We start from the raw sequence: 27,392 nt of genomic DNA, 5'->3' as shown, positions 1-27,392 counted from the left end.
AGTTTGATAAAAGTAGGAAGGACTTCAAAATTGGGGAGGAAAAGCTAAGGATTATTTGGTCTTCTATTATTTTTTAATACAGAAAAAAAAAATCTCAAGATTTGAGGGCAACACATTGGGAAGTAATTGTTATTTAATTATTTAATTATTTAATTATTTTGTTACATGTAAAAATAAAATTAGTTAAGAGCCAATGACACATGTCACATTTAGAATGAGTGGTAATGCTCATTACCTGGTAAGGATGGTGCAAATTCGAATTCTAAGTAAAAAGGAGGCAAAATCTTTAAAGTATTATATGAACTTATAAAAGTCTTTTAATTTGTAATTGAAACTAAAATATTAAACGAGTTGTTATATTAATTTGCAAATATCACATAGAAACAATAGTTTAACATATTTGAAGAAGAAAGAAGGGAATAAATGCAGCTTATTAAAATTCTCATGCAAAATTGAGAACAAATATATATTTTTATTAGAATTTCAAAGAAGATAGGTCCAACATTGGGCTACATCTTCTGTTTACACTCAATTATATTGAATACTAATACAATATGAAATTATGGGCTCAATTTGCAGATTACTTCGGGAAGAGAAAATTTGACTCACATCCACCATCTTAATTAAAGTTTTAATACAACGTAGCATCTAAGATTAATTCTGTTTATTTTTTCGTTCAAAATATTGAATTTCCATGACCCTTCAAAAAAATATGTTAAAGATATTTTAATGCACATCAAAATATCTTTGAAAAAAGGTCAAGTGCAACATTTTGAACGGAACAATAGACGGAGTTAAGCTGTAGGTGGTATATGGAAACAAAACTTTAATTGATCAGTGATAGTGAAATTCAGTTTTTCTTTTCAAATCGAGTTTTGAAACAAGGCTTATAGGCTTATAGCTCAACCGTACAATTTTAGCATCGAACCTCACAGTTGGTTCTAAAGCTGAAGAGTGATGACATCTTGGGATTGCACGGTTTGAGTTCAAGAACAGAAATCTCGTTGATAACTTGAGCTTTGTTTGCTTCAAACTGCTCATCATCTGCATATAAATTGTAGTTTGATTTTATTAAAAATGAGTTCGAAGGAGAAAGACGAACGACAAGGAGTAAATTTTGAATCGAAACAAAGAAACCCTACCTTTCTCAATGGTGAAGTCGTTAAAGAAACGAAGAAGCTTGGTTCTATTTGTGACAAGTACATTAACAATCTCAGGAGGCTTATTTTGGTTTGCAACAAATAACTGTCATTAACAAAAACAAGAAATTAATCGCACTTTAAATACACTTGTGAGAAGTGAAAAATTAGATTTTTTGAGTGCTAATAATAGTTCTATCTTTATTGCACTAAAAGGTTAAAAGTTGGTATTCGGGACAAACCTTGAAGACCTGAAAGGTTTCTAACTTGATTGTCTTCTTTGGATCCTGCAAAAATGTGATTTATAAACAAAAACACGTAAAGGAATTAAATAAGTGCTATATAATATATGTAGAGATGGCCATGCATGATACAGGTGCATGTGTTTGTACTTTGCACGAACATGACGTGCGTCTGCGTGTAAATAGAGGAGAAATTCTGCTATATCACTGTGTATATTTCTGGTTATACGACAAGTTCTCGTGTGAGGAAGAGGGAGGGATTCTATACCCTGAGAAGGTTCATTAGGATTATCATGTTATCCAGAGAGCACACATATCGAACCATCACATCGGAGTTTGAGCGATCCAATAACATATCTCCTAACAACTGAAACAAAATTTCAAGATGCATGTCAATAATAACAATTATGGTTCTCAAGACGAAAATAACATAGAGAAACAAATTGAATGGTATGCAAGAAAATCAACTGAAAAATAATCTGTAAATTGTAATACCTTGATGGCCTGGCGTTTGGTGATATAATTGGGAGACTCCAACAACTGGGAATTGTACTCTTGGAAAAACTGTAATCAAAATCACAGAAAAAGATAAATTAAGAATTCAAATATTGAAACTTATAGTCTGCAAAAAGTAAAACATGATAGATATGGAAATTTAAGTAATTATTATCTGATATTTGCTGACTGCCCAAATTGCTAAAAGCATCTAAATAGTTGCCAACTTCCAAACAACCAGAATTTTTTTTCATGAAGATTATGAATCCTTACCCACTCATAGTTTTCAGAAAGGAATTCAGCAACAGTTGATTTGTGCCTAGTCATGAGCTCCTATTCAAAGTATGACAAAGAGTTAATGATCAAGCTAGTGAAATGATCATTCGATAAAATCTGTTAAGTGTTTGAAGTTGACCAAACCTTGAAAGTAGCCGCAGCATCCGACGCTATGTCGAAATTTGGAGTTTGAATGTAGTAAAAAAACTTCTTCATGTGGTCTGATTCGAGGACATACCTGTGACATTAACCAACAATAATGATTCATTATATAATATACAAGCTCATTTAAAAAGATAGGTTTTGACACTCAATTAATTACAAAACAAAACGTTACCTTGCAATATTCTGATGACGAATGCATTCCCTTGAAATTGCACCATAAGATAGAGCAATATCACCACTGTCTTCATAGCTAAACCAAACCAAAACAAACGGTTCATTACGATTAACTCCAGTAATGGACATATACATTTTTGAACTTCATTACTGGTACATTCTTACCCTTTTATCAGAATGTCCATAATATCAATATTATTCTCCAAGTACTCTAACGCGATCGAACGCGACTGAACCTTTTGCCTTTGTAAATTTGCAATGACATGGGTAGCGTTTTTACGATCCTACAACACATGTACTCAAATATTAACGCAAATGTAACATGCTTAAATAATGCAATAGGGCATATAAACTCATGTAATTATCGCTTACCCCCAAGTTGAGCTTTGAAAGACAAACAATGAGGAGCCTGAAAGTGTTCTCCCTAAAAAACTCTTGTGTTAGTTGTGCACAAGAATCTTTATTTGGTTCTGAATCATCATCTCCATATACAACAGTTCTTATCTCCAATATTGCTTTTGTCAATTCTTCCATCTATCACAAAGTCCAAACAAAATGTCATTAACCTAACAATTTCATTAATTTCAAAACCATACTCACTCTATAAGCTTATTAAGCTACACAACCCAAAAAAATTTAAATTCCATGTCTAAGTGCATTGCAAAATAATTCTGCGTCGTAGGGTTCAATTTTTCAAAACCCAAAAAGAAAAAACAATCAAACAATCATGCTCCATAAACAAATCTACAATACAAATGAAAAATGCAAACCTTTTCTTTGCGTTTTTGCTCGCGCACATCATTATTTTGATCAACGAATATTAGAAGCTCACGCATGTGCTTTACAAGCTCTATCGGCGTTCTCGCCTTAGGCTTAAAAAGACCTTTGATTGTCAACTTTTTCGCCATTACAATAGACTCTTCATTCAAACCACGCCTACTTTTCTTACTTTACATTTGGAATTCGACTTCAGTTAGGGTTTAAGAGGAAGGCAGGAAGAAAGAGAAGAGATTGAAAATTTTAGAATCTACAATCCATACCGGTTTTTTTGGGACAACAAAGAGTTGTTGGAATCTATAAATATAGGAACCGTTGATAAAGGGGATAAACTTGCTAATCAATTCGTGACACGTGGAATCTAAATGAGAGTAGGGGCCAATTTTCTTGGAAGGATATATGTGCTGCCAGAGGATTAAGGTTCTAGAGGGACAGAAAGCTAGATGTAGGTTGGATTTACAACTACTACAACCAGAAAATAGTAAATACAGGCTTAGAATGCAAGGGCAAAAAGGATAAGAAGAAGATAAAATTAGACGAGCATTTGTTTTTTCGCTGTATCGGTATGTTTTTAGCTTAAATTTTTAAGTTACACAATAATTAAGAATGTTTTACACATTGTTGTCGTTTTAGGTTTTGTGTTAAGTTCTTGTAGACACAAGATTACCTAGCACATAACATAGAGTGCGACGATGGTCTTTTCTTTGGACAAACCCTAACTTTCATGAACTGGTCTCGAAACCCTAGTTAGAGTTATTTGCCTTAATTTGTCGACAAATCTAGTCCGACTTGCAGATGGTTTGAGTCGAACCCTAAGGTTGTAAATCGGCATGAAATACTTGAGTTTACTTAAGGTTCGATTTGTGTTTGGCTCATTGAAGCTCAGCTCATGAAAGAAACAAGTCAAGTCTAGGTTTGACTGTATAAGAAACAAGCTCTCACATTCGTACGTTTGAGTGGTAAACCGTGAGTAGCCGCAACTTTTTATGAGACAACTCGAACTAGATTCTATTCAAAAAGTTTGCTTGGAATAGGAAGTTATGTTTGAAATTTTGTTTTTGATGAATTATGTTTAATACTTTATCTCTAAGTTTAGATTGACCATCTTCGGTTTGTTTTTTTCTTATTAAGATGGAGATTGATATTATGTTGTCTTATTTTGTTTCTAAAGATAGACTCGTATAACAATTGAAAGTAAAACTGTCACATCCCGGCCCGGGGCGGATCACTTCCCGGGCTCGCTCCACCACCGTAGCACGATATTGTCCGCTTTGGGCCCCGACCACGCCCTCACGGTTTTGTTTTTGAGAACTCACGAGCAACTTCCCAGTGGGTCACCCATCATGGAAGTGCTCTGGCCACCTTCTCGCTTAACTTCGAAGTTCTGACAGAACCCGAAGCCAGTGAACTCCGAAAAGGCATCGTGCTAGGTAGGGATGATAATATACATTTAAGGATCACTCCTCTGGGCGATGTGAGATGTTACAATCCACCCCCTTTAGGGGCCCGACGTCCTCGTCGGCACACCACCACTAGGGTTAGGCTTTGATACCAATTGTCACATCTCGGCCCAAGCTGGATCACTTCCCGAACCCGCTCCACCACCGTAGCACGATATTGTCCGCTTTGGGAGGACGTCGGGACACCACGGCTAGGGTTAGGCTCTGATACTAAATTGTCATATCCCGGCCAGGGGCGGACCACTTCCCGGACCCGCTCCACCACCGTAGCACGATATTGTCCGTTTTGGGCCCCGACCACGCCTTCACGGTTTTGTTTTTGGGAACTCACGAGCAACTTCCCAGTGGGTCACCCATCATGGGAGTGCTCTGGCCACCTTCTTGCTTAACTTCGGAGTTCCAACGGAACCCGAAGCCAGTGAGCTTCCAAAAAGTCTCGTGCTAGGTAGGGATGAGAATATACATTTAATTATCACTCTCCTGGACGATGTGGGATGTTACAAAAACAATCTAATTTGAGCTTGAAAAATAAATTAAACAAGTCAAATTTAAACATTACGATCTCAGTTTGGCTAGACTCTTGTTTATAGTCCCATAAAAGCGAATATGAGTAAAATTCCTCAGGCGTGTGAAACTATTGTTTACCCAATTTTCCTCTAAAGATGTAAAATTTCATCATGATAGTATTTTCTTAAATTTTGAATCCAAAATTTTTATTTTTATTTTCACTGTATTTCATTTCTTATTATAAAACGCACCATTTGACTTCATTTGTTATTTTGGGTCCTAAGATTTGGCTCTAAAAATTCGTTTAAAAATGTTTTTAAAATAAGTGAAAATATTTTTGATCAAAATATTTTTAAAATTACTCTTCTAAAAAAATACAATTTCTTTTGAAACACGTATTACTCCTTAAAAAATACAAATACTTTTAAGACAAAAAAATATAAAGAAAACTAATGAAAATGGCTTGAAAACTTTGAGTTTTAATGATAAGGACAAAATAAAGAGTAAAGTAAATAGTACTAGAATTGACTTTTCAGTATAAAAATATGATTTTTCGTTAAAATAAACGGTACCAGAACTTTTTGTTAAAGTTCCCAAAAATATACCCTTTAAACGAGTCCGTCGAGAAAACCCAAAGCCAAACCTCCACCACAAATTCTCAAACACGACTCTCACTCACCCTCCACCGTCGCACACAAACACAACCATAATTCTGAAATTCAAACGCAACCCAAATGTTAATTCTTCAGAGAATGGCAATGGCCACTTCTTCTTCCTTCCTCTCAATCCCTCTCCTGAAGACCCCCCCTTCTTTCCTTTCCCCGATTAAACACTGCGTTTCGCCACTGAACTCCGAGTTCAGGGCTCTGGCCCTCTACGGCGGCAGAAATGGAGTCTCCACCTCCTCAGCAGTGGCCACGGAGGCTCAGGTCTCGACCCAAGACGACAAATTGAAGGATGCCCAGATGGAGGTAACTGATAAGCCTGAGAAAGTCGTGCTTCCAACCAACGAGTCCTCGGAGAGCCTGCTCAGAATTCGACACACGGTATTTTTCTTTGCGCATTGAAATTTCATTTTTTTGATTGGATTTATGATTGTGTTATGTTAAATTGAAGTAGGAGGTGCTTTCGTGTCGAAATATATGAATCCTTAGGTTCTTCGGAACTTTGTTTTTTTTTTTTGAAACTTGATGCTTTTGTGCAACTATTTCAAGTTCTACGTTACTGCTTGTTATTTAATTCTATTGTGAAGAGCAAGGAAGTGGGATAGAAGAAAAAAGAACATTACTTTTCGGTAATTTGATCGAATAGGACCCGGAAAAATGGGTTTACAGCAGTAGATAAGATGGTAAATTTTTCATCCTGTTGTTGGGAATGTGAGAAGTTACCTGGGTTTCTGTCTTTCAATAAAGTGTTGAGCTTGAGCTATGCTCCTTTGTATGAATTTCCTCGGAATTTGGTATCGATGGTGCCTTTCCAGTTACTATGAGGATGAACCATTTATGTGTATGACTGCAGTGTGCACACGTGATGGCCATGGCTGTTCAAAAGCTCTTCCCGGATGCAAAAGTGACAATTGGTCCGTGGATAGAAAATGGGTTCTATTATGATTTTGATATGGAGCCTTTGACGGACAAAGAGTTGAAGAGGATCAAGAAGGAAATGGTAAGTAAAATTTATGTTTCAGTTACTATATTTTTTTTCAAAAGTTGGGAACCATGAAAGCATTGACAAGTATTCATTAGTTTTTTATGTCATCTGTAGGATCGCATCATTGGTAGGAATTTACCACTTATAAGAGAGGAAGTTTCAAGAGATGAAGCTCACAGAAGAATAACTGCTCTCAACGAACCATACAAATTGGAAATTTTGAATAGTATTAAGGAAGATCCCATTACCATATATCACATTGGTAAGGTTTTCTACATTTCTCAATGTAGCATGAAAGATGATGATTTCATATGCACGAACTGTGCTTAAATGATGTACCATATGCATAATGCATGTACTGGGATTTGATCTTGTTTTGAACTGGCATCTAGTTGGAGTAAAATGTTTTCATGTCATAGTACCTTATATCTAAATTATTCATAGGCGATGAATGGTGGGACCTGTGTGCTGGGCCTCATGTTGAAAAAACTGGAAAAATTAACAGAAAAGCTGTCGAACTTGAGTCTATTGCTGGTGCTTACTGGAGAGGTGATGAAAAGAAACCCATGCTGCAGAGGATTTATGGCACTGCATGGGAGAGCGAAGAACAATTGAAGGCATATCTTCATTTCAAAGCGGAAGCTAAACGTAGAGATCACAGGCGCCTTGGTCAAGTTCTTGATCTGTTTTCTATACAGGTAGTCAAGTTGAAGTGGATTGCCTCTCTTTTTGTTGTTTACACAGATTTATCATTAGCAGTTCCATTAATGGCAATTATTTGGTATGAGGGTTCTTGCATTGAACATTTTAGTTGGTGAATTTTACAGAATGATGCCGGTGGGGGTTTAGTGTTCTGGCATCCAAAGGGTGCTATTGTGAGGCATGTAATAGAAGATTTGTGGAAAAAGATCCACATAGAATGTGGTTATGATTTGCTGTATACTCCACATGTTGCAAAGGCAAACCTTTGGCAGATAAGTGGTCATCTGGATTATTACAGAGAGAATATGTATGATCAGATGAATGTTGAGGATGAACTTTATCAGCTTCGACCGATGAACTGCCCCTATCATATCTTGGTTTACAAAAGAAAGCGTCACTCGTATCATGAATTCCCTATTCGAGTTGCTGAGTTGGGAACCGTATATAGGTATGAGTTATCTGGAAGCTTGCATGGCCTTTTTCGTGTAAGAGGTTTTACTCAGGTATGGTGTCAGTATCTCATTCCCGAACTGTTAGTCTATACTCCTAGATCTACGAAGTGTTTTTTGTTTAACCTGAGGACCATTTTGCAGGATGATGCACACATATTTTGTCTAGAAGATCAGATCAAAGATGAAATCAGGGGTGTCCTAGATCTTACCGAAGAACTTTTGTTGCAATTTGGCTTCAGTAATTATGAAGTCAATCTATCTACGAGGCCAGAGAAAGCTGTTGGAGATGATGATATATGGGTGAAAGCAACATCTGCCCTTAGAGATGCTTTGGATGATAAAGGTTGGAGCTATCAAATTGATGAAGGTGGTGGTGCCTTTTATGGTCCAAAGATTGATCTTAAGATTGAGGATGCCCTTGGAAGGAAGTGGCAGTGCTCAACTATACAGGTAAGTCCTGAACGGGCAAAATTTTAATGCATGTTTTTAATTTGGTATTGTCTCTCTGTCTCTCTCTCTATCACTTTGTAAAATGTTCATAGGAGATTTTAAGCATATTTCTGAGTGGAATGAATTACATTGATTTTTTTTTTTGGATAAACTAAAGCCACTTTATTTGTCTTTTACAATTGTTTGATATTTTATTTCCCAAACTGTACAGGTTGATTTTAACCTACCACAGCGTTTTGACATAACATATGTTGACTCAAACTCGGAAAAGAAGCGGCCTATCATGATCCATAGAGCTGTTCTTGGGTCATTGGAGAGATTCTTTGGAGTCCTTATAGAGCATTATGCGGGGGATTTTCCATTATGGCTTTCGCCAGTGCAAGCTCATGTTTTACCAGTTACCGACACTCAGGTATGTAAAGAACTCGTTTATGTTTCATTTAACTCAAGAAACCGTTAACACACCTACGTAGGGCCTCTTTGGTTGCCCCATGAAGTTTGAATGGCTCATCATACCTTGGATTACCATACCTTTTCATTGATAAAATGGGTATATTTTTTCATACATCTCATTGCTGATTATCCATGCCATGAATTGTACACCTGTAATTCTTTCAATATGCTATTATTTTTTAAGGGTTTTCGCTCCAACACTTTCAAAAGTGATGGATCCATTTAAGATGACAGAATTTATGCATTGCGAAGGGACATTCAAATTTCTCTAGACAAGCAAACGAACCTTAGATAAATGTATTTTTTTGTTTGGTTACCAGAGATGATTATCTTTGCACTAAAGCAGAAATTTGAATGTGTGCAGCTTGATTACTGCAAAGAGGTAACCAACAAACTGAAAGCAAATGGTATCCGCGGCGAACTTTGCCAGGGTGAACGCCTTCCAAAACTGATTAGAAATTCAGAGATGCAGAAAATTCCATTAATGGCTGTTGTCGGTGCCAAGGAAGTTGAAACTCGCACTGTTACAGTAAGATCCAGGTTTGGTGGCGATCTTGGCACCATGCCAATTGATGACTTTGTCAGTACAATCAAGTCGGCCATTGAAAGCAAAGCGTCAATTTGAAGTGCTTGCAGTTGGCGAAGGGTGGTCATCCTATCGATTTTGAAAGATGTCTAATCACAGGGAAACAAAAAAATGAAACAAATTAGATAACTTAAAAGCACTTTGTTGCATTTGTCATGTACCATAGTAGCATATACTCGTTTATTGTTCAGTCATGCCAAGATTGATTCATCAATTGGAGGTTGATTTGGAGAGAGCTTGAGGTCGGTATCGACGCAAAGTTCATGACTGGCTGCACTTTTATTTGTATATATTCATAGACCAAGGGCAATAATGTCAGCCGGAAGGCCATCAACACTTAACCTGGGTTGCATATGAAATTGTTTTGCAGTGATTAAACATCTTTTTTCATACTGCTAACTGATGACAAAGAAATCTCTCTCTCTCTCTCTCTCTCTCTCACACACACACACACACACACCCCCACCCACCCAAACTGGATGGTATGGATTAAATAAAATATGAATTTGAGTACTGACTTGGAGGGGAAGCATGGAGAACAAGAAAATATGTTAAAGAGGGTTTTAGACAATGAAAATCCCAATGAAGAATGGCTTTATATAGTACTAATTAGAAAATTAATTATATTTTTAACGTAGAAAGACTATTTATATCTTTATTGAGCTCAAGAGAAGGTCCAAATATGACATTAGAACATAATTATCTAAACCAATATTATTTGTACCACATTTTTTCTAACTATATTACCATCACGTCTATAATACGTGGACTTTTCATGTTGATTATATACTGGATATGAAAAAAAATTATTTTGTTTTGGTTAACATATGCACTAAATTTGGATATACATGGTTGATGGCATAGTACTTCAGTCTCTTGTTTTCAATCATCCTGTTTTGAACATCTTTCGTGCAAATTAGACACTGAACTAGCCAAGAACCATACATAGTGGTGGTAAGGATAATACTTAGGTACTCTTTGAGTAATGTGTATACTCACTTTCTAATTTGGCCAATTAAAAGATGTCATGTGTTCATTATTTTTTAAAGTTAAAAAATTAATTAACATGTCTATTATTTTTTACATCAATAAAACATTTGTTAAGATCTAATTGAGCCTTCTCAGAAAGTGAGTATATAAGGTACTCATTAGTAAGTGCCTAGGTATTAGTTGGTAATCTAAAACTATAAGCCGCTTAATTAATTACTAATATAGGATATAATTCTAAAACTATAAACAGCTTAATTAATCTAAAACTATAATGCTAGGGAAACTAAATTTGTACATAAAATTTTGTAAACTAAATGACATGAAAGTTGATGATTAGATTATTACTTAAACATTGATAAATGTGTTCATTCTTATTGGTGACACATCATTTAATTTGTAGATTTTATCTACAAATTTAGTCTTCCTAGCATTACGGTTTATAAAGACATCTTAATTCGGGCATATTTCCTTGTTTCTTGGAAATGTTGTGAGGGAGGAAATTTCAAGCTCTTAATTAAGCTTTTTTTTTTTAAGCAATTTTGAAATATTTTGACTACTTCAATGACAGGTAGGTTTTTTAGTGCACGGCTTTTTGGGGTAAGGCATCTTGCATAAAAAAAGGTTGTAATTGGCTAAATAATTTGATGGTGTTAAGCGTCCCAATCCAAGTATAAAATTGCGCTAAAACCAAAATAAAGTTTACATCCAACTTTCAAACAAAAGGTTTTCAAAAAAAAAAGAAAAAAAAGAAAAAAAACTTTCAAACAAAAGAAACTAATTCTGAATTGAAAACTCAAGATGGATTTGAAATTGAAAAGTATCTTGCCCATGTTTGTGTTCATGTTGTTAGTATCCACATCTAACGCCAAATCCAGTATCTATGATGTCACTAGTGCAAAATATGGTGGAAAGGCAAACTCTGATATATCCCAGGTAGGCATTATATATGCTTATTTAATTCTTCTTGAAATGCTAAACTAATATTTTTAGATGAGAAATTACTCCTGCACACACTCTTTAGTCTTTGCACCTTCTTGTTTACTTTCTTGATTTTTTTCGTTGATTTGTTTAACCAAGAAATAAGAAATAAATATGCATGGGAGAAAATGAGCATACGAAAAATCATTTCCGTTTTAAAATTGTTTGGTAATTAAACTGAATCATTTCAGTTTTTAATGTTTATTCAATGTTTTTATCTAGGCTTTTAGCAAAGCTTGGACAGATGCATGTGCATCGACATTGGCAAGTAAAATTGTTGTTCCAAGAGGGACATACAAGTTTGTAGGGGCAACTTTCAAAGGACCATGCAAAGCTCCTATTGAGATTCAGCTCCAAGGCACACTGCAGGCTCCAGCAGATGGCAGCAAACTCCCAAAAGCAGATACCTGGGTAGGTTTTGAGCGCATTGATGGGCTCACCTTATCCGGTGGTGGAACTTTCGATGGCCAAGGAGCAACTGCTTGGAAGCAAAATGATTGCAACAAAAACAAAAATTGCAAATCTATTGCTATCGTAAGAAATTTAAATCTTGTTCTTTTATAATTTAAATCTATTGCTTGATTGTGAAACTAAACGGCTGATGCCGGACCATATATTTGAAAAGGGTATGTGTCGGGCATCAAATCTAAGTCATCGATCATGTTAATAATTTGCAATTTTGATACACAATCTGACAATATAAGAATTTTTTTTATGACAAAACGTAACTTTGGCATGAGACATTATTCGCAGAATCTGAGGTTCAATTTTGTCACCAATTCCATAATTCGGGACATAACAACAAAAGACAGCAAAAATTTCCACGTCAATGTTTTGGGTTGCAACAATGTGGTATTCCAACATTTTACCGTCTCAGCGCCTAAAGAGAGCATGAACACAGATGGAATTCATATCGGACGTTCAACTGGGATCAACATCACAGATTCAACCATTGGAACAGGGGATGATTGCATCTCTATAGGTGATGGCACCAAGCAACTCCATGTAACCAAAGTTACTTGCGGACCCGGCCATGGCATAAGCATCGGGAGTCTCGGAAGATATCAGAATGAAGAACCTGTGTCCGGAATCTTTATCAAGAACTGCACAATTAAAAATACAGATAATGGTGTGAGAATCAAAACATGGCCTGCTTCTCCATCAAATGGTGTAGTCTCAGATGTTCACTTTGAGGATATTATTATGGACAATGTTGGAAACCCTGTCATCATAGACCAAGAGTATTGTCCATGGAATCAGTGCACACTTAAGGTATACTATTTTGCACAAAAATTAACATCATAATTTCTTTATCATTTAGTCAAATACTTAATCTTGAATAATAGAATACAACCGATGGCCATCTGATCTATTGACACCAACCTCCACTACTTTGAATGACTACCTACCTGAGTTCATTCTGGAATAGTACATGTCTTCAGGAAGCACTCCGGTTTTTCGAAAATCCACTTGAATTTTTTGATCTATTTATTAAATATATTTATGAGAAAAAGTGTTTTCTAATAATACTATTATTGCATGCAGGTTCCATCCAAAGTTAAGATCAGCAATGTCAGCTTCAAAAACATAAAGGGCTCATCTTCAACCCCAGTCGGTATTAAGATTGTATGCAGTGGAGGGCTGCCATGTGAGAATGTGCAACTAAGTGACATTGATCTCACATACAGTGGAAACAAAGGCCCTATTACCTCTCAATGTAAGCATGTCAAGCCCACCATTAACAACGTGGCACGGGCTCTTGCTTGCGCGACCTCTTCTTGAAAAGAAACCAATTATTCCTTATAAACAAGTGTTTATTTATTTATTTTAATTTTTGTTGTACGTCGTAAATAAGCTACCCATGAGACTTTTCTCAAATGGCATGAGATGACTGTGGGTTGACGGTTGAGATTTTTGTTCAAATCTCACTTTATAAAAAAATGACAAGAATTGTGTTCATTACTCCATTGTTCTCTAACTTGTAGTGAATAGTCTAAAATATTTCATTTACAAGCTAAAAGAAGAATACATAGTATTATGTGTTAATTTTTATTTATTTTTAAATAAATAAAAATGAATTTTACTTTCGTGTAATTTGTGACAGGGTTATTGGGTAATTATCGAACTTTTTTCATTTTTTTAACGAAAACAAAAATTACAAGGACATCCAAGTTTTTGGAATATGACATTCTCTGTTTAGTCTGTTTAGACCTTCTAACGACAGTTATTTCCTTATAACTGTGTTGACCCTAAAAACTACCAAGCCTACGTGGCGCGCATGCCGAGTAATTAATAAGCTAACTACGTCATTCGGTTATGTGCGGGCGTGCCAACTCGTCGGCCGAGGAGTAAAATTTGTTGATGTTGCGTTGGGTACGCTGCTGACTTATGAATCTCGCGACTGCGGCCGAGGAAGGAACACTCTCGGCCTTCGGATTCTAGAGCCTGAAGATAAGGCTGCTAGTTCTGCGAAGTTCAATATCAAATTCAGCTTCCAATGTGCCGAATGTAATAACTTGTAACACGTCACTTCGTCGAAAAGGCTAATGAGATGACCTCTGCCAATAAGGATTCGAAAATCCTTCTCGATCGAGACTTGGATAGATAACCAGTCGACCCTGTCGCAATGCTGGTTATCCAAACTAAAGGTGCTTTACGGTCAGCTGATTCTACGGCAACAGTGCTGTTTATTTAAACTGAAGATGTTCGCCAGTTGCCTTCACAGTGCTGTTTATCCAAACTGAAGATGTGTTGGTGAAAAAGGAAAATAAAAATCTCAAGGTTGTTGAGAGGTTTCGCGTAGAGCGAGGGTTTGCGCATGGCAGTTTGTGTGTTGAGTTGGAGTTGTCCTCAATGCTGCACAACCTTCATGTATTTATAGCGTTTGATATCTACCTGGCACAGCCTGATGATGCTTGTAGAGTCCAACTGCAATTCTTTTCCACGGAACTAAAATTAATCCGCATCAGAGAACTACCATATCCTTCAGATAGATGTTCACGATTTTCCAAACCTCACAAAAGCCTATTCAAATAAAAGTCTTATCATCATAGCCTAGCCTACCTAGGCTTGTCATCATTATCTAAGACTATTAAATCTTAGACTTATCACATCACCACTAAAGCCAAGCCTATCTAGACTTCTTCATAATCCATCTGTGCATGCACCATGACTTTTCAAACCTCATCTACCAAGTTTCTCCAGTCTGATAGCAGTAATCCCAAGTTCACTCGAACTGTACTTGTTCGAAGATATAATGCTAAGATAATCCAAAATAAAAAATAATTACTATGACAAAAACCATAATATTATCCTTTAATAAAAATATCTTCACTTTTTCATCTGACGGTTGAGAACTATGCTTACTCAATGACCTTGATTACACGGGCCGATGGTGTAAATTTGGGTCCAAACAAACTGATGCACTGAAGTAGCTAGTCAAATTTTATTTACTAGAACCCTAAACTTTTACAAAAGTTTTTTATGCAAGCAAATATTGGGAGAAGTGGGAATAGAACTTGAGATCTTGAGTATATAGGGTAGTTGCTTTTAGTCAATTGAGTTAAATGGAAGTCAAAAGAATAATACATATATAAAGGTAGCACGGGCATAGTTTGAAGCAGTACATAAAAATGATCTCAACATCAAATTTACTTGATCCACCAGACAAGGCTTCATCAGTTCCATTGTTTGACATCTCAACCCTGACAATCACAATCAACCCTCAACAGTAGGGTTGGGTTCTGTTTTTTTGCTAAAACTGAAATCGAATTGAAATTTCAGTTCTTTTTTTTTTCGATTCGATTTCAGTTCGGTTCGATTTTTTTTTTTCTTCAATGGTGAAAAAAATTCCTAAAAATTTCCAATTAGTGTAGAACAATCACATTCCAATCGGTTCGGGTTTTTTAGATTCTTCTTTGCTCTGAACACTCTTGCATTGCTCTAATCTTCATCATTGCAATTTTGGGTACATAAAATTTTAGATTTTAATGGACCCTGCATCTTCAAGATCTGCCATTTGTTTTCTTCCTCTTTTCTGCAACAATTTCTTTTAATTATGATGGAGAGTGGAGGAACAAGAACCATTCAGAAAGGGAGGCATGCACAATCAAGAAAAGCAAAACAGGTGCAGCATAACCTAATCAGAACCAATTTGCACAAAAATGCACATTGCACAGATGCATCATAACCCAATCAGAACCAATTTGCACAAAAAATGCACATTTCAAAATTTGCATCAAAAGGGTTATGAGTTCTGGTCAGGTTACATATAAGAAAACTCCACGTTTGTGCATTGCTTATCAGCATTGCAGGGGTAATGATTATGAACCCAATCATTCAATCACAAATTAAACAAATTTACAAGATTGGGAACAAAATAGATGAAATTGATACAACGAGAGCACCGTTTTCGAAACAAAATAGATGAAATTGATACAGCGAGAGCACCGTTTTCAAACTTGAACTTCTTGAATTTGGCATCGCGGCGGTGACCCACCTGAAAATGATGAATGGATTGCTGCAAATCCTTGTATAAATCGCTTGTAGTTGCAAACATTCGAGCGTTCAACAAAGAAATTATGGAGATGCAAGAATTCAAAGGTCGAAGAGAGAGGCTGATAAGTCAGAACAAGGAGATGAAATGGGAGTAAATGGGACGGCTAGGGTTTTGTGTTTAGAAATCTTATAAAGAATTAAAGCTCTAGAATCAGTATAAATATTTTACTAATATGATTATAACTACACAAAGCTTGTTATCAAGTTGGCTGAAGCAAAAAACTCTCAACCAGGAGGTATAAGGGGTTCAAAAACTTTTGCCTCTAGATTTTGAGTATTTGTATATAATTTATATAATTAATATATATTAAATAGGGTTAATCTCAGTTTACTACCTTGAAATTCTTGGTTTTCAACATTTAATACATGAATTTTTTTTCATCCTAGAGTGGTACGTAAAGTCACAATTTTGGGACACTTTCATATATCCATTAAGTTTGCTGTTAAATCAGCCATTAACTAGTGACATGGCACTCACGTGGACAGTGACTAGGTGCCACGTGTCATCAGGGCCCATATAAATATTAAAAAATTAAAAATTAAAAATGTTTTTGGGCCTTCCAGCTCAACCCCGACTCCCTTCTTCATTTCTCTCCACTGAGCCTTCCAGCTCCCACTTCCTCCACGCCGCTGGCGATCACCAGGGCTGCATCACCCTCCTCGACCTCCGCCTCAAGTCTCCCATCCTCTGGTTCGATATTGACTCATCCTCTTTCAAACTCGCCATCCAGGACCTCGCATGGGTCCAGGCCCGACCCGACTTCTACCTCTTTGCCTTCATCTCCGGATTCTCTTCCCTCTCTCTCTACAACAGCTTCACCAGCCGACATCAGATTTGGCTTGAATCTGAAGCTTCTTGATGACGACATCGGATTCCTTTCTTATTCTGGTTTTGAATCCAAGTACTTTTATCCTAGAGATGAGCCTCATAATGACTTGTCCACCTATGCCTACATTTCCATACCCAAATTCCTAATCAAATTTGTTTGTACCATACTTGACCAACCTCGAAACTACTAAGCACCGGTCAACATTATACCGCCAAGGACCCACAAGAGTCTCCCTCCAATCAGGAGGCCAATCACAACGCGACGCATGTCAACATCAGAGGCCAATCATAACGTGACACGTGTCGACATCAGAGGCCAATCACAACACGACACGTGTCAATGTCAGAATGAAACTAGAAACTCTCTTCTATAAATAGAGATCATTCTGTCACAATATTTCCTTATGTCATTTGTACTAAATCATTCACTAGTACTCACTAAAGGAGAGCTTGAACCTATGTACTTGTGTAAACCCTTCACAATTAATGAGAACTCCTCTACTCTGTGGACGTAACCAATCTGGGTGAACCACGTACATCTTGTGTTTGCTTCCCTGTCTTTATCCATTTACATACTTATCCACACTAGTGACCAGAGTAGTTTAGCAAAGGTCACAAACTTAACATTTTTTGTTGTATCAAAGTTCCCACTGATTTTGTGCATCAACAAAATCTAATCAAAATTCCTTTCTTTTTTTTTTCTCAGCAACCAAACAGAAAGAGAAAGAGGAGCTTAATTACCGAGTGTCTCCACGGTAAATGGAGCTACATTTTCCAGCAGCGCACAAAGGCATTTTGCTGATGTGCTCTTTTGCCGTACACCTTCTCTCTTTCTTCGCCCCTCTGTATACCATTAGCTAATCGGTCACCATCACCTCCTCCGATGCCTCTGCTTCCCCACCGCCACTGCCGCCTTTTTTGATCTTCGGACCACTCCAATTGAACCCAAACTAAAACCTTAAAGAGAGAAATGGAGAGATAGGGGGAAAGAGATGAGTGACTGAGTGTGAGTGAGTTGTTTGGATTCGTTTCAGTGAATCACCATGGAGGGGAAAAACTATAGTGAGAAGATGAATGAGAGTTGCAATACGAACCGTGGAGGGGAAAAGCAAGCTCCTTGCTAGTGGAGTTGTTGTAGACGAAGATGGAGGAGATGTAGAAGGAGTCAGGTCGGGCCTGGACCCATGCGAGGTCCTGTATGGCGAGTTTGGAGGGGGAGGAGTCGGTATCGAACCAGAGGATGGGAGACAGGTGGAGGTCGAGGAGGATGATGCAGCCTTGGCGATCGCCAGCGGTTAGGAGGAGGTGGGAGCTGGAAGGCTTAGTGGAGAGAAGGGAGGGAGGGGGTCGAGGGTTAAGTTGGAAGGCCCAAAAACATTTTTTTTTAATTTTTTTAATTTTTTTAATATTTATGTGGGCCCCGATGACACGTGGTGCCTAGTCACTGTCCATATGAGTGCCATGTCACCAGTTAACCACTGATTTAACAGAAAACTTAACGGATATATGAAAGTGTCCCAAAATTATGGCTTTATATACCACTCTAGGATGAAAAAAACTTCATGTATTAAATGTTGAAAACCAAGAAGCTTCATGATAGTAAACTGAGATTAACCCAATTAAATAATTAAATATAAATCGGTTCGGTTCGATCCTGTTCGGTTTCTGGACCATCAAAACCGAAACCAAACCAACCTATTTCGATTCGGTTCACTTGGTTTGATTTTTTTTTTTCCGGCTTTGGTTCGGTGTTCAGTTCGATTTTTTTTTAGTTTTTGGTTTTTTAAACCCACCCCTACTCAACAGCCTACTTGCGGAATGCGATCCTCTTTCCACACCCTATAAGCACCCTACACTGCCACGTCGAACCCCACGTTTCCATCCCTGAAATCCTCAAACATAGCAGCCACAACTAGATCCTTGACAAACACCGACGAGGCAAAAGCACTGGCATGCACTTGCGTCTCATTCTTCAGACGAATTGGATCTTGGTACAACCGTTAGCGACGACATTAGTCATGGAGAGAAACTCCTTGTGATAGAAAACCGAGACTTGCATGAGTAAGTCATAGTAGATGCTCATGTCTTTGTAATTGAGTAAAGTGATGTACCAATTTGCGGTCAGTGAAGAGGAGTAGACTATAACGGGAGAGACCGAGATGGAGTTGAGCTGGAATATTATGCTATGATGTGAAGAATTGTTGAAGATTCCCACAAGTAATGCCGTCAAGTTTAAACAAGTTGTAGTTGTGTCGCGGTGGTGGAGTTGGCGTTGATCGGGGTGCTGGTGGCTGCAGCAACTAGGGTTTGCTTGGAAGAAACAATTTGAGTACTGACTTGGAGGGGCAGCATGGAGAACAATATGTTAAAGAAGTGGTAATGAACACTGAACTAGCCGAGGGCCATACGTAGTGGTGGTAATTGATGTTCTAAAACTATAAGCAGCTTAATTAATTACTAATTATAGGATACAATTCTTGAACTACATTGCAATTAAACATCTTAATTAAGGCATCTTAATTCGGGGTTATTTCCCTGTCTTGGAAGAAATTTTGTGAGGAATTTCAAGCTCTTAATTAAGCTTTTCTTTTGAATAAATCAACGGCGGCTAGTTTTTTTCGTGCACGGTTTTTGGGGTTGAGGCATCTTCCATAAAAATAGCTAATAATTGGTTGAGTAATTTGAGGGCGTTAAGCTTTCCAATGTGAGAATAAAGTTCTGATGAAACCAAAATAAAGTTTTCATCGAACTTCCAAACGTAAGAAACTAATTCCGAATTGAAAACTCAAGATGGATTTGAAACTGAAAAATATCTTGCCAATGTTTGTGTCCTTGTTGTTAGTATCCACATCTAATGCCCAATCTGGTGTCTATGATGTAACAAGTGCAAATTATGGTGGAAAAGCAAACTCTGATATTACCCAGGTAGGCATTATATATGTATGCATGTAATTCTTCTTGAATTTTTAAACTAATATTTCGAGTTAGAACAGAAATTACTTCCGTACACACTCTTTGGTCTTTGCACATTGTTGTTCTTGTTTATTGATTTTTCTTTTGATTTGTTTAATTTAGAAGTAGGAAATAAATATGCTTGGGGAAAATTAATAAGTGGAAAATCATTTCCGTTCTAGAATTGTTGGGTAATTAAACAGAATCATTTCAATTTTTAATTTTTATTCAATGTTTTAATTAGGCTTTGAGCAAAGCTTGGACAGATGCATGTGCATCGACATCGGCAAGTAAAATTGTGGTTCCAAGTGGGACATACAAGTTTGTAGGGGCAACTTTCAAAGGACCATGCAAAGCCCCTATTGAGTTTCAGCTTCAGGGCACATTGCAGGCTCCAGAAGATGGCAGCCAACTCCCAAAAGCAGATACTTGGATAGGTTTTGAGCGCATTGATGGGCTCACCTTATCCGGTGGTGGAACTTTCGATGGCCTAGGAGCAACTGCTTGGAAGCAAAATGACTGCAACAAAAACAAAAATTGCAAATCTATTGCTATCGTAAGATAATTTAAATCTTGTTCTTTTATAATTAAAATCTATTGCTAGATTGTGAAACTATACGGTTGATCATACTCTTCTATGAATATATGGTGCCTGATAGCTGATCCCATATATGTGAAAAAGGTGTATATGTCAGGGAGCAAATCTAAGCCATCGAACATGTTGGTAATCTGCAATATTTATTCACAGTATGATAATATAAGAATTTTTCCTGACAACATAACTTTGGCAAGAAATATTACTCGTCTTGTTTGTATATGTTTTAACTTTTTCACACTATTCGCAGAATCTGAGATTCAATTTTGTCACCAATTCCATAATTCGAGACATAACAACAAAAGACAGCAAAAATTTCCACGTAAATCTTTTGGGTTGCAACAATGTGGCATTCCAACATTTTACCGTCTCAGCGCCTAAAGAAAGCATCAATACCGATGGAATTCATATCGGACGTTCAACTGGGATCAACATCACAGATACGACCATTGGAACTGGGGATGATTGCATCTCTATTGGTGATGGCACCAAGCAACTCCATGTAACCAACGTTACTTGTGGACCAGGCCACGGCATAAGCATCGGGAGCCTCGGAAAGTATGAGAATGAAGAACCTGTGTCTGGAATATTTATCAAGAACTGCACAATTACAAATACAGATAATGGTGTGAGGATCAAAACATGGCCTGCTTCCCCTGCAAATGGCGTTGTCTCAGATGTTCACTTTGAGGATATTATCATGGATAATGTTAAAAACCCTGTCATCATAGACCAAGAGTATTGCCCATATAATCAGTGCACACTTCAGGTATACTATTTTACAGTACCAAAGTTACATCATATTTTCTTTATTACTTAGTCAAATACTTAATCTTGAATAATAGAATACAACCGACGACCGTTTGATCTCTTGACCCCAATCTCAACTATTTTGAATAAATACCTGAGTGCACCGTTTGATTGTTTCTGAAAGGGTTTTAAAAATTTTCTATCAACCAAACACACTTCTAGCATTTTTCAAAAAAAAAAAAAAAAAAAAAAAACTGAATTTGTAATAACTTCTTCGACATATTTATAATAACAATTTTATATAAAATATTTAACAGTAAAAGTGCTTTATAATAATACTATTATTGTATCATTGTATGCAGGTTCCATCCAAAGTTAAGATCAGCAATGTCAGCTTCAAGAACATAAAGGGTTCATCTTCAACCCCAGTTGGTATTAAGCTTGTATGCAGTGGAGGGCTGCCATGTGAGAATGTGGAATTGAGTAACATTGATCTCACATACACTGGAAAAGAAGGCTCTATTACGTCTGAATGTAAACATATCAAGCCCACCATCAACAACGTGGCGCAGCCTCTTGCTTGTGCTACATCTTCTTGAAAATAAACCAATTACTCGTTGTGAATAAATTTTGGGATACTTTGGATGCGGCCCCTAATCCTTAACATTCTTTGATTAAAACCTTAATAGTATTCAAAGTTTGATCAAGGTCCCTTAACTTTGTACACCTCATTATATGACTATTAATATTAATATTTTTATAGTTTTGACATTAATTGTTTGATATTTTTTGAGATTTATAATCTTATAAATTTAAAATCCCTCATTATAATACTATTAGAAACGGTTACAATAAAAAAAGTCAAACATTTTGATTGAATAAATGGATAAAAACTATGTAAAAATAAGAAATAATAAATGGCAAAAGAATGTATCCATAGTGTTAAAAAAATTGGTACATTTTACATTTCATATATAACAAAGTGGTACATTAATAAAGAAGAATGGGTACATTATAAATAAATTAGGGTACAGATAAAAGATTAAAAATTATAAGTACAAATGAATTTTTAAAAAATATAGGCGCTAAAAGAAATTAATACATGGGTACAAAATAAAACTAAAAAGAAAATACTACAAATTTAAAAAAAATGTTGCAAATTAAAAGTGGGTACAAACTAAAAATATAAATATATGATACAAAGTTTAGGCATAAAACATAAATATACCATATGTAATGTTTCTATCATTGATTAAATATACAATGTTACGTGACGGTTTACACATGGGTACAAACACAAATAAAACTTTAAAAAATATGGGCACAAAAAGAAACTAATATATGGGTACAAATTAAAAATGAAAAGAAAATTGGTACAAATTAAAAAATATTTGCAAATTAAAAATAGGTACAAACTAAAAAAAAAAATATGATAAAAAATTTAGCCATAAATATAAATATACTAATTATAACATTTTTAACACTAAAGGAATATATTTAAAAATAAAAAATATTTTATCATTCAAATAATTAATGATGTTATTAATACCCAAGGACTTTGATCAAAAATTGAAAATGAATAGAATCTTAATCAATGGAGTAACAAAAAAAAGGATGTGAACCTAATTTTCCCATAAATTTTTGTTTTTGTTTTTTGGTTTTGTCGTGCGTTGTAAATAAGTTACCCATGAGACTTTCTCAAATGGCATGAGATGAGTGTGGGTTGACGATTGAGATTTTTGTTCAAACTTATCTTATAGAAAAAATGACAAAAGAAATCTTGTATTCATTACTCTAGAGCTCCCTAGCTAGTAATGAATTTTTACAAGGGATTTGAATCTAAAATATTTCACTTACAAGTTAAGAAGAATATTTTGAATCACATAATATTTTTTATTTTTTATTTTTAAATAAATTAAAATTAATTTTACTTTCGTCTAATGTGTAACAGTGTTATTGGGTGATTGTCGAACTTTTTCATTTATCTTTTAAACGAAAATAAAAATTACAAGGACATCCAAGTTGTTGGAATATGACACTTTTTAGTTTGTTTAGACCTTCTAACGATAGCTATTTCCTTATAACTGATGCACTTAAGTAGTCACATTTATTTACTAGAACCTTAGACTTTTACAAGAGTTTTTTATGCAAGCAAATATTGGGGGAAGTGGGAATAGAACTTATGACTTCGAGTGTACGATACTACTACAAAAAACACTTTGCGCGACGAAATAAGATTTGTTGCGCAAAGTAAGATTTCGTCGCTTAAAACCTTGCGCAAAAATTTTTTGTCGCGCATGGTTCGTTGCGCTAAGCTCGTGAAGATAGTGTTTGCGTGATGAAAATTAATCTTCGTCATGTGATGGTACTTTGTGCGACGAAACATTTTGTTGCGCAAAGTTTTTGATTTTTTGATTTAATTGAATTAATTTAATATATTGCGTGATGAAATATTTGGTAGCGCAAGATTTTGCGTGACGAAAGTTTTTGGTTTTTATTTTTTTGTTTAATTAAATTGACTTTTTGTTTTATTATTTCTATTATTAATTTAATTATAGTAATTGTTTGTGTGACGTAATATTTGGTAGCGCAAGATGTTTTGAATTTTTACTTTTTAAATTTAATTTAATTATATGGCTTTATTTTTTTTAATTACTTTAATTTAAATTGACATATTTAAAATAAAATTGCATATGAAAAATAGTGATCAAATTATCCATAATATACATTTTATTCAAAAGGTACATATAAATTAACAAATTACAATAATAAAATCCTAATACAAGTCTATTGTAGTGGTGGTGGTGGCGGGGGATATGGTTTGATAGCGTCATAATCCTCAACTGCTCAACTTTCACCGTCAAAGTCCAGACGATTCCCAACAAAAAAAAAATGGTCAAATAACCAAAAGAACAACATAAAATAATACCAAAAAATGGACATAACCTCCTCTAAAATCGGCATACCCCAAACTCCACCCCTCACCCTATACTCGACCCCAAACCCCACCCAAACCTAAAATTAACTCCAAAAACACATATTAATGAGAAATAAATTAAAGTTTAGAGAGAAAATACCTTTTGGCAAGATTGAGAGTGAGTGAGAGATAGGGAAAAAGGAGTAAGTGAGAGATAGGGAAAAATGAGAGAGTGAGAGAGAGAGAGAGAGAGAGAGAGAGAGAGAGAGAGAGAGAGAGAGAGAGAGAGAGAGAGGGGGTCGGATTTGGGGTGAGGGAAAGAGAGAAGAGGTAAGAGAACTAGAGAGATACATTGAGAAAATTTTGGAGGAGTTATTTTGGTTTTAAAATCCGTATCACTGTGCGCGATGAAGGATACGATTTTGCGCGACGAAAGATTGGTCGCACAAAGTCTTAAAAAAATTATAAAAAAAAAATTCCCGCACCCCATTTTTGGTGCCCACCCAAATTTTTAGGGTTTTGTGTGACGAAATATTGGTTCGTCATGCAAAATTTATAGAAATAAATTTTATTTGACTATTTAAAATATAAAATTAAATAAAAATTAAATAAACAAGGTTTTTGTGATGAAATATTAGTATTTGTCGCGCAAGTTTAAATTTTTTTTTTTAATTTTACAATTTAAAATATAAATAAAATAAAATAAATAGGGTTTAGGCGACAAAATGTTGATTCGTCACGCAAAGAAAATGATAAAAAGTAAAGAAAATAATTTAGGTTAACAATATAAAATATAAAAATAAAATAAATAGGATTTAGGCGACGAAACATTAATATTCGTCGCACAAAGTTAAAAAAAAAAAAAACTATAAAAATAATTTATTTTACAATTTAAAATATAAAGTTAAATAAAAAGAAAATAAATTGGGTTTAGGCGACGAAATATTTAGATTTCGTCACGTAAAAGTTTAAAATTTTATTTTATTTTATTTATTTTTGTAAAGACTTTGCTTGATGAAGTTTAAATTTTCGTCGAACAAAGTGACTTTGCATGACGATGTGTGTTTCGTCGCATAAAATTTCATCGTGCAGGACTTTGCTCAACGAAGTTTAAAATTTCGTCACACAAAGTAACTTTGCGCGATAATGTGTGCTTCGTTGCACAAGGGATTTTTTTTTACTAGTGTGAATAAATGCTTTTAGTCAAGTGAGCTACATCGCAAGTCAAAAGAATACATATATAAAGGTAGCACGAGTATAGTTTGAAGCAAATACATAAAAATGAACGATCATTTTTAATTACCCTCAACATCACATTTACTTGATCCACCAAACAATGCCCCGTCAGTTCCATTCTCAAGGCTGACAAAATCACAATCAACCCTCAATTGCTTTGTAAACACGAGATTCCTGCAACAAATAACACAAGAATATGAGTACAAAGTAATAATTTGTGTTAATAAATTTAAAGTTACAATCTCTTTACAAAACTTGAATCCACATATTCAATCTTCGGAGTGAAAAATGGGGGTGTTTTTGATCCGAGGATCACGATAACTTGATCTTGAATGAACGGATGCCGGAAGGGTTTGGCTAGTGGTGATGGAAGAATGGACATGTGTAGGGGTGCTTCACAAGTGTGGCGAAGAATGCAAGAGCTTTCTGAGTGTTTGGTAATTTGGGAGTTTGAGCATCTGTGTGTTTGGATGTATTTCTGACCCTTTTATTTGTCTTGAAGTCGCGTATTTATAGGTTCTCCAAGTCTTTGCCTACGACTAGATTTGACATTGATTGTGGACTTGATTCATTGACGAAAGAACACAAGACTTGATTTTGGGTTTGGTTGACATTTTAAATCAATTAATTTGTTTTGATTTAAATTAAAATTAATTAAATAATTAATAAAGATAATTCCTTAATTACTTTCCTTAATGACTCGTCTAGTTTTGATGAGTCACATGTAATGTGTACAATATGTGAGACCAACGGTGCATGCCACGTAAGCCCATGCATGTCAAAATTTAAGGTGTTGGTGAGCATTTATTTTACTGAAATTTCAACGTCTACAAGCCTACTCACGGAATGCGATCCTCTTTCGACCCTAAAACCACCCTGCATTGCCACATTTGAACCCCACAATTTCGTCCCTCAAATCCTCAACCACAACTAGGGATGGGCAAAATACCTATGGGTTTGGGTAACCGCGGTTACCAGCCCATTTAAAGTTCACGGTTACAGTTATGGGTAACCGTTTAGACGAATAAACGGTTATGGGTATAACCGTTTATCTGTGAAATTTAAATGGGTGGTTATGGGTATTATCCACGGTTATAACGGGTATCCACCGATTATGGGTATTACCTGCGATTATACGGGTATCTATTTACCCATTTAATTTAATATATGTAAATAAAAAAAAAGGACTTTATAGTGTAAATGCTTTTTTTCCAAATGTACCCTTGACAAACAACAACAAAAAAAATATTTTTTTTTAAAAAAAAGGTAACTGACAGTGGTGGGTGTGGAAAAGGAGGCAACCGCAACACCAAAAGCCCCATATGCGACAGAAAAAGGCAAAGACAGTGAACTGGCTTGGTTAGGTTCTGTCAGGTGTAAATTTGGAAAAAAAAAACATTTACTATTAGTTGGGCTTTTAATTCAGTCCGTGAGTTTTTTTTATAGGGCTTTTAATACATCAAAACATTTACTGTTAGGTTATACAGTTATATGAGTATTACCCGCTGTTATAACGAGTCGATGATACATAGGGCTTTTAATACATCAAAACATTTACTGTTAGGTTATACAGTTATATGAGTATTACCCGCTGTTATAACGAGTCGATGATACTTTGTCATTGAATGTGTTCGAAAGTGTTTAGTTTCAGAATATTTTGTAGCTTTGAATCATCTAGTATTCAAGATAATGACTACTTTTTGTTTTTAGAAGCTTTACTTTGTAATCATATGGATTATAATTAAAGACTTGCTTGGATGTAGAAGAAAAATATTGTTCGTAAACTATTATTTCAATTTATTGAAATTGTATGAGGATTTAAATGATTAAAATAGGAAAATGCATGCTAAAATGTACCTATAACGGTGTTTAATTGTCAGAAAACGAAAATTATGGCAATTTTTTTCTTTTGTAATTTTCAAGTTGTTAAAAAAAAACATGTAGACGTGTGAAAAAAGGGGTATATGAGTAAAAAAAGGATAAACGGGTAAATGGGTAAATGATTATGGTTAAATGGGTAAATGATTATGCTTAAATGGGTACACGGTTATGGGTATGGA

At 35.5% G+C, this 27,392-nt stretch overlaps 4 protein-coding genes across 4 annotated transcripts; 3 read left to right on the top strand and 1 right to left on the bottom strand.

The window, feature by feature from the left end:
- Positions 1–452: 452 nt before the first annotated feature.
- On the bottom strand, positions 453–3,531 carry LOC103443048 (putative MO25-like protein At5g47540). The gene is made up of 11 exons (XM_008381835.3): positions 3,262–3,531; positions 2,864–3,025; positions 2,657–2,775; positions 2,490–2,567; positions 2,297–2,390; positions 2,150–2,209; positions 1,877–1,945; positions 1,650–1,748; positions 1,382–1,426; positions 1,143–1,245; positions 453–1,044 (listed from the first exon to the last, which is right to left on the bottom strand). The coding sequence occupies exons 1-11, from the start codon at positions 3,397–3,399 to the stop codon at positions 917–919; spliced, it is 1,095 nt and encodes a 364-aa protein (XP_008380057.1). The 5' UTR covers positions 3,400–3,531; the 3' UTR covers positions 453–916.
- Positions 3,532–5,830: 2,299 nt separating this feature from the next.
- Positions 5,831–9,906, top strand: LOC103442966 (threonine--tRNA ligase, chloroplastic/mitochondrial 2-like). The gene is made up of 8 exons (XM_008381746.4): positions 5,831–6,281; positions 6,754–6,900; positions 7,000–7,147; positions 7,330–7,583; positions 7,713–8,090; positions 8,181–8,489; positions 8,701–8,901; positions 9,307–9,906. The coding sequence occupies exons 1-8, from the start codon at positions 5,970–5,972 to the stop codon at positions 9,565–9,567; spliced, it is 2,010 nt and encodes a 669-aa protein (XP_008379968.1). The 5' UTR covers positions 5,831–5,969; the 3' UTR covers positions 9,568–9,906.
- A 1,310-nt stretch (positions 9,907–11,216) lies between these two features.
- Positions 11,217–13,458, top strand: LOC103442965 (exopolygalacturonase-like). The gene is made up of 4 exons (XM_008381745.3): positions 11,217–11,451; positions 11,719–12,030; positions 12,250–12,768; positions 13,042–13,458. The coding sequence occupies exons 1-4, from the start codon at positions 11,317–11,319 to the stop codon at positions 13,276–13,278; spliced, it is 1,203 nt and encodes a 400-aa protein (XP_008379967.1). The 5' UTR covers positions 11,217–11,316; the 3' UTR covers positions 13,279–13,458.
- A 6,139-nt stretch (positions 13,459–19,597) lies between these two features.
- Positions 19,598–21,954, top strand: LOC103442964 (exopolygalacturonase-like). The gene is made up of 4 exons (XM_008381744.3): positions 19,598–19,807; positions 20,079–20,390; positions 20,680–21,198; positions 21,542–21,954. Exons 1-4 carry the CDS (start codon positions 19,673–19,675, stop codon positions 21,776–21,778), a joined length of 1,203 nt encoding a protein of 400 aa, XP_008379966.1. The 5' UTR covers positions 19,598–19,672; the 3' UTR covers positions 21,779–21,954.
- Positions 21,955–27,392: the final 5,438 nt, after the last annotated feature.

Source organism: Malus domestica, chromosome 09 (genome assembly GCF_042453785.1).
Source record: "Malus domestica chromosome 09, GDT2T_hap1".
NCBI classification, from domain to species: Eukaryota; Viridiplantae; Streptophyta; class Magnoliopsida; order Rosales; family Rosaceae; genus Malus; species Malus domestica.
This window is presented reverse-complemented; position numbering and strand designations above follow the sequence as displayed.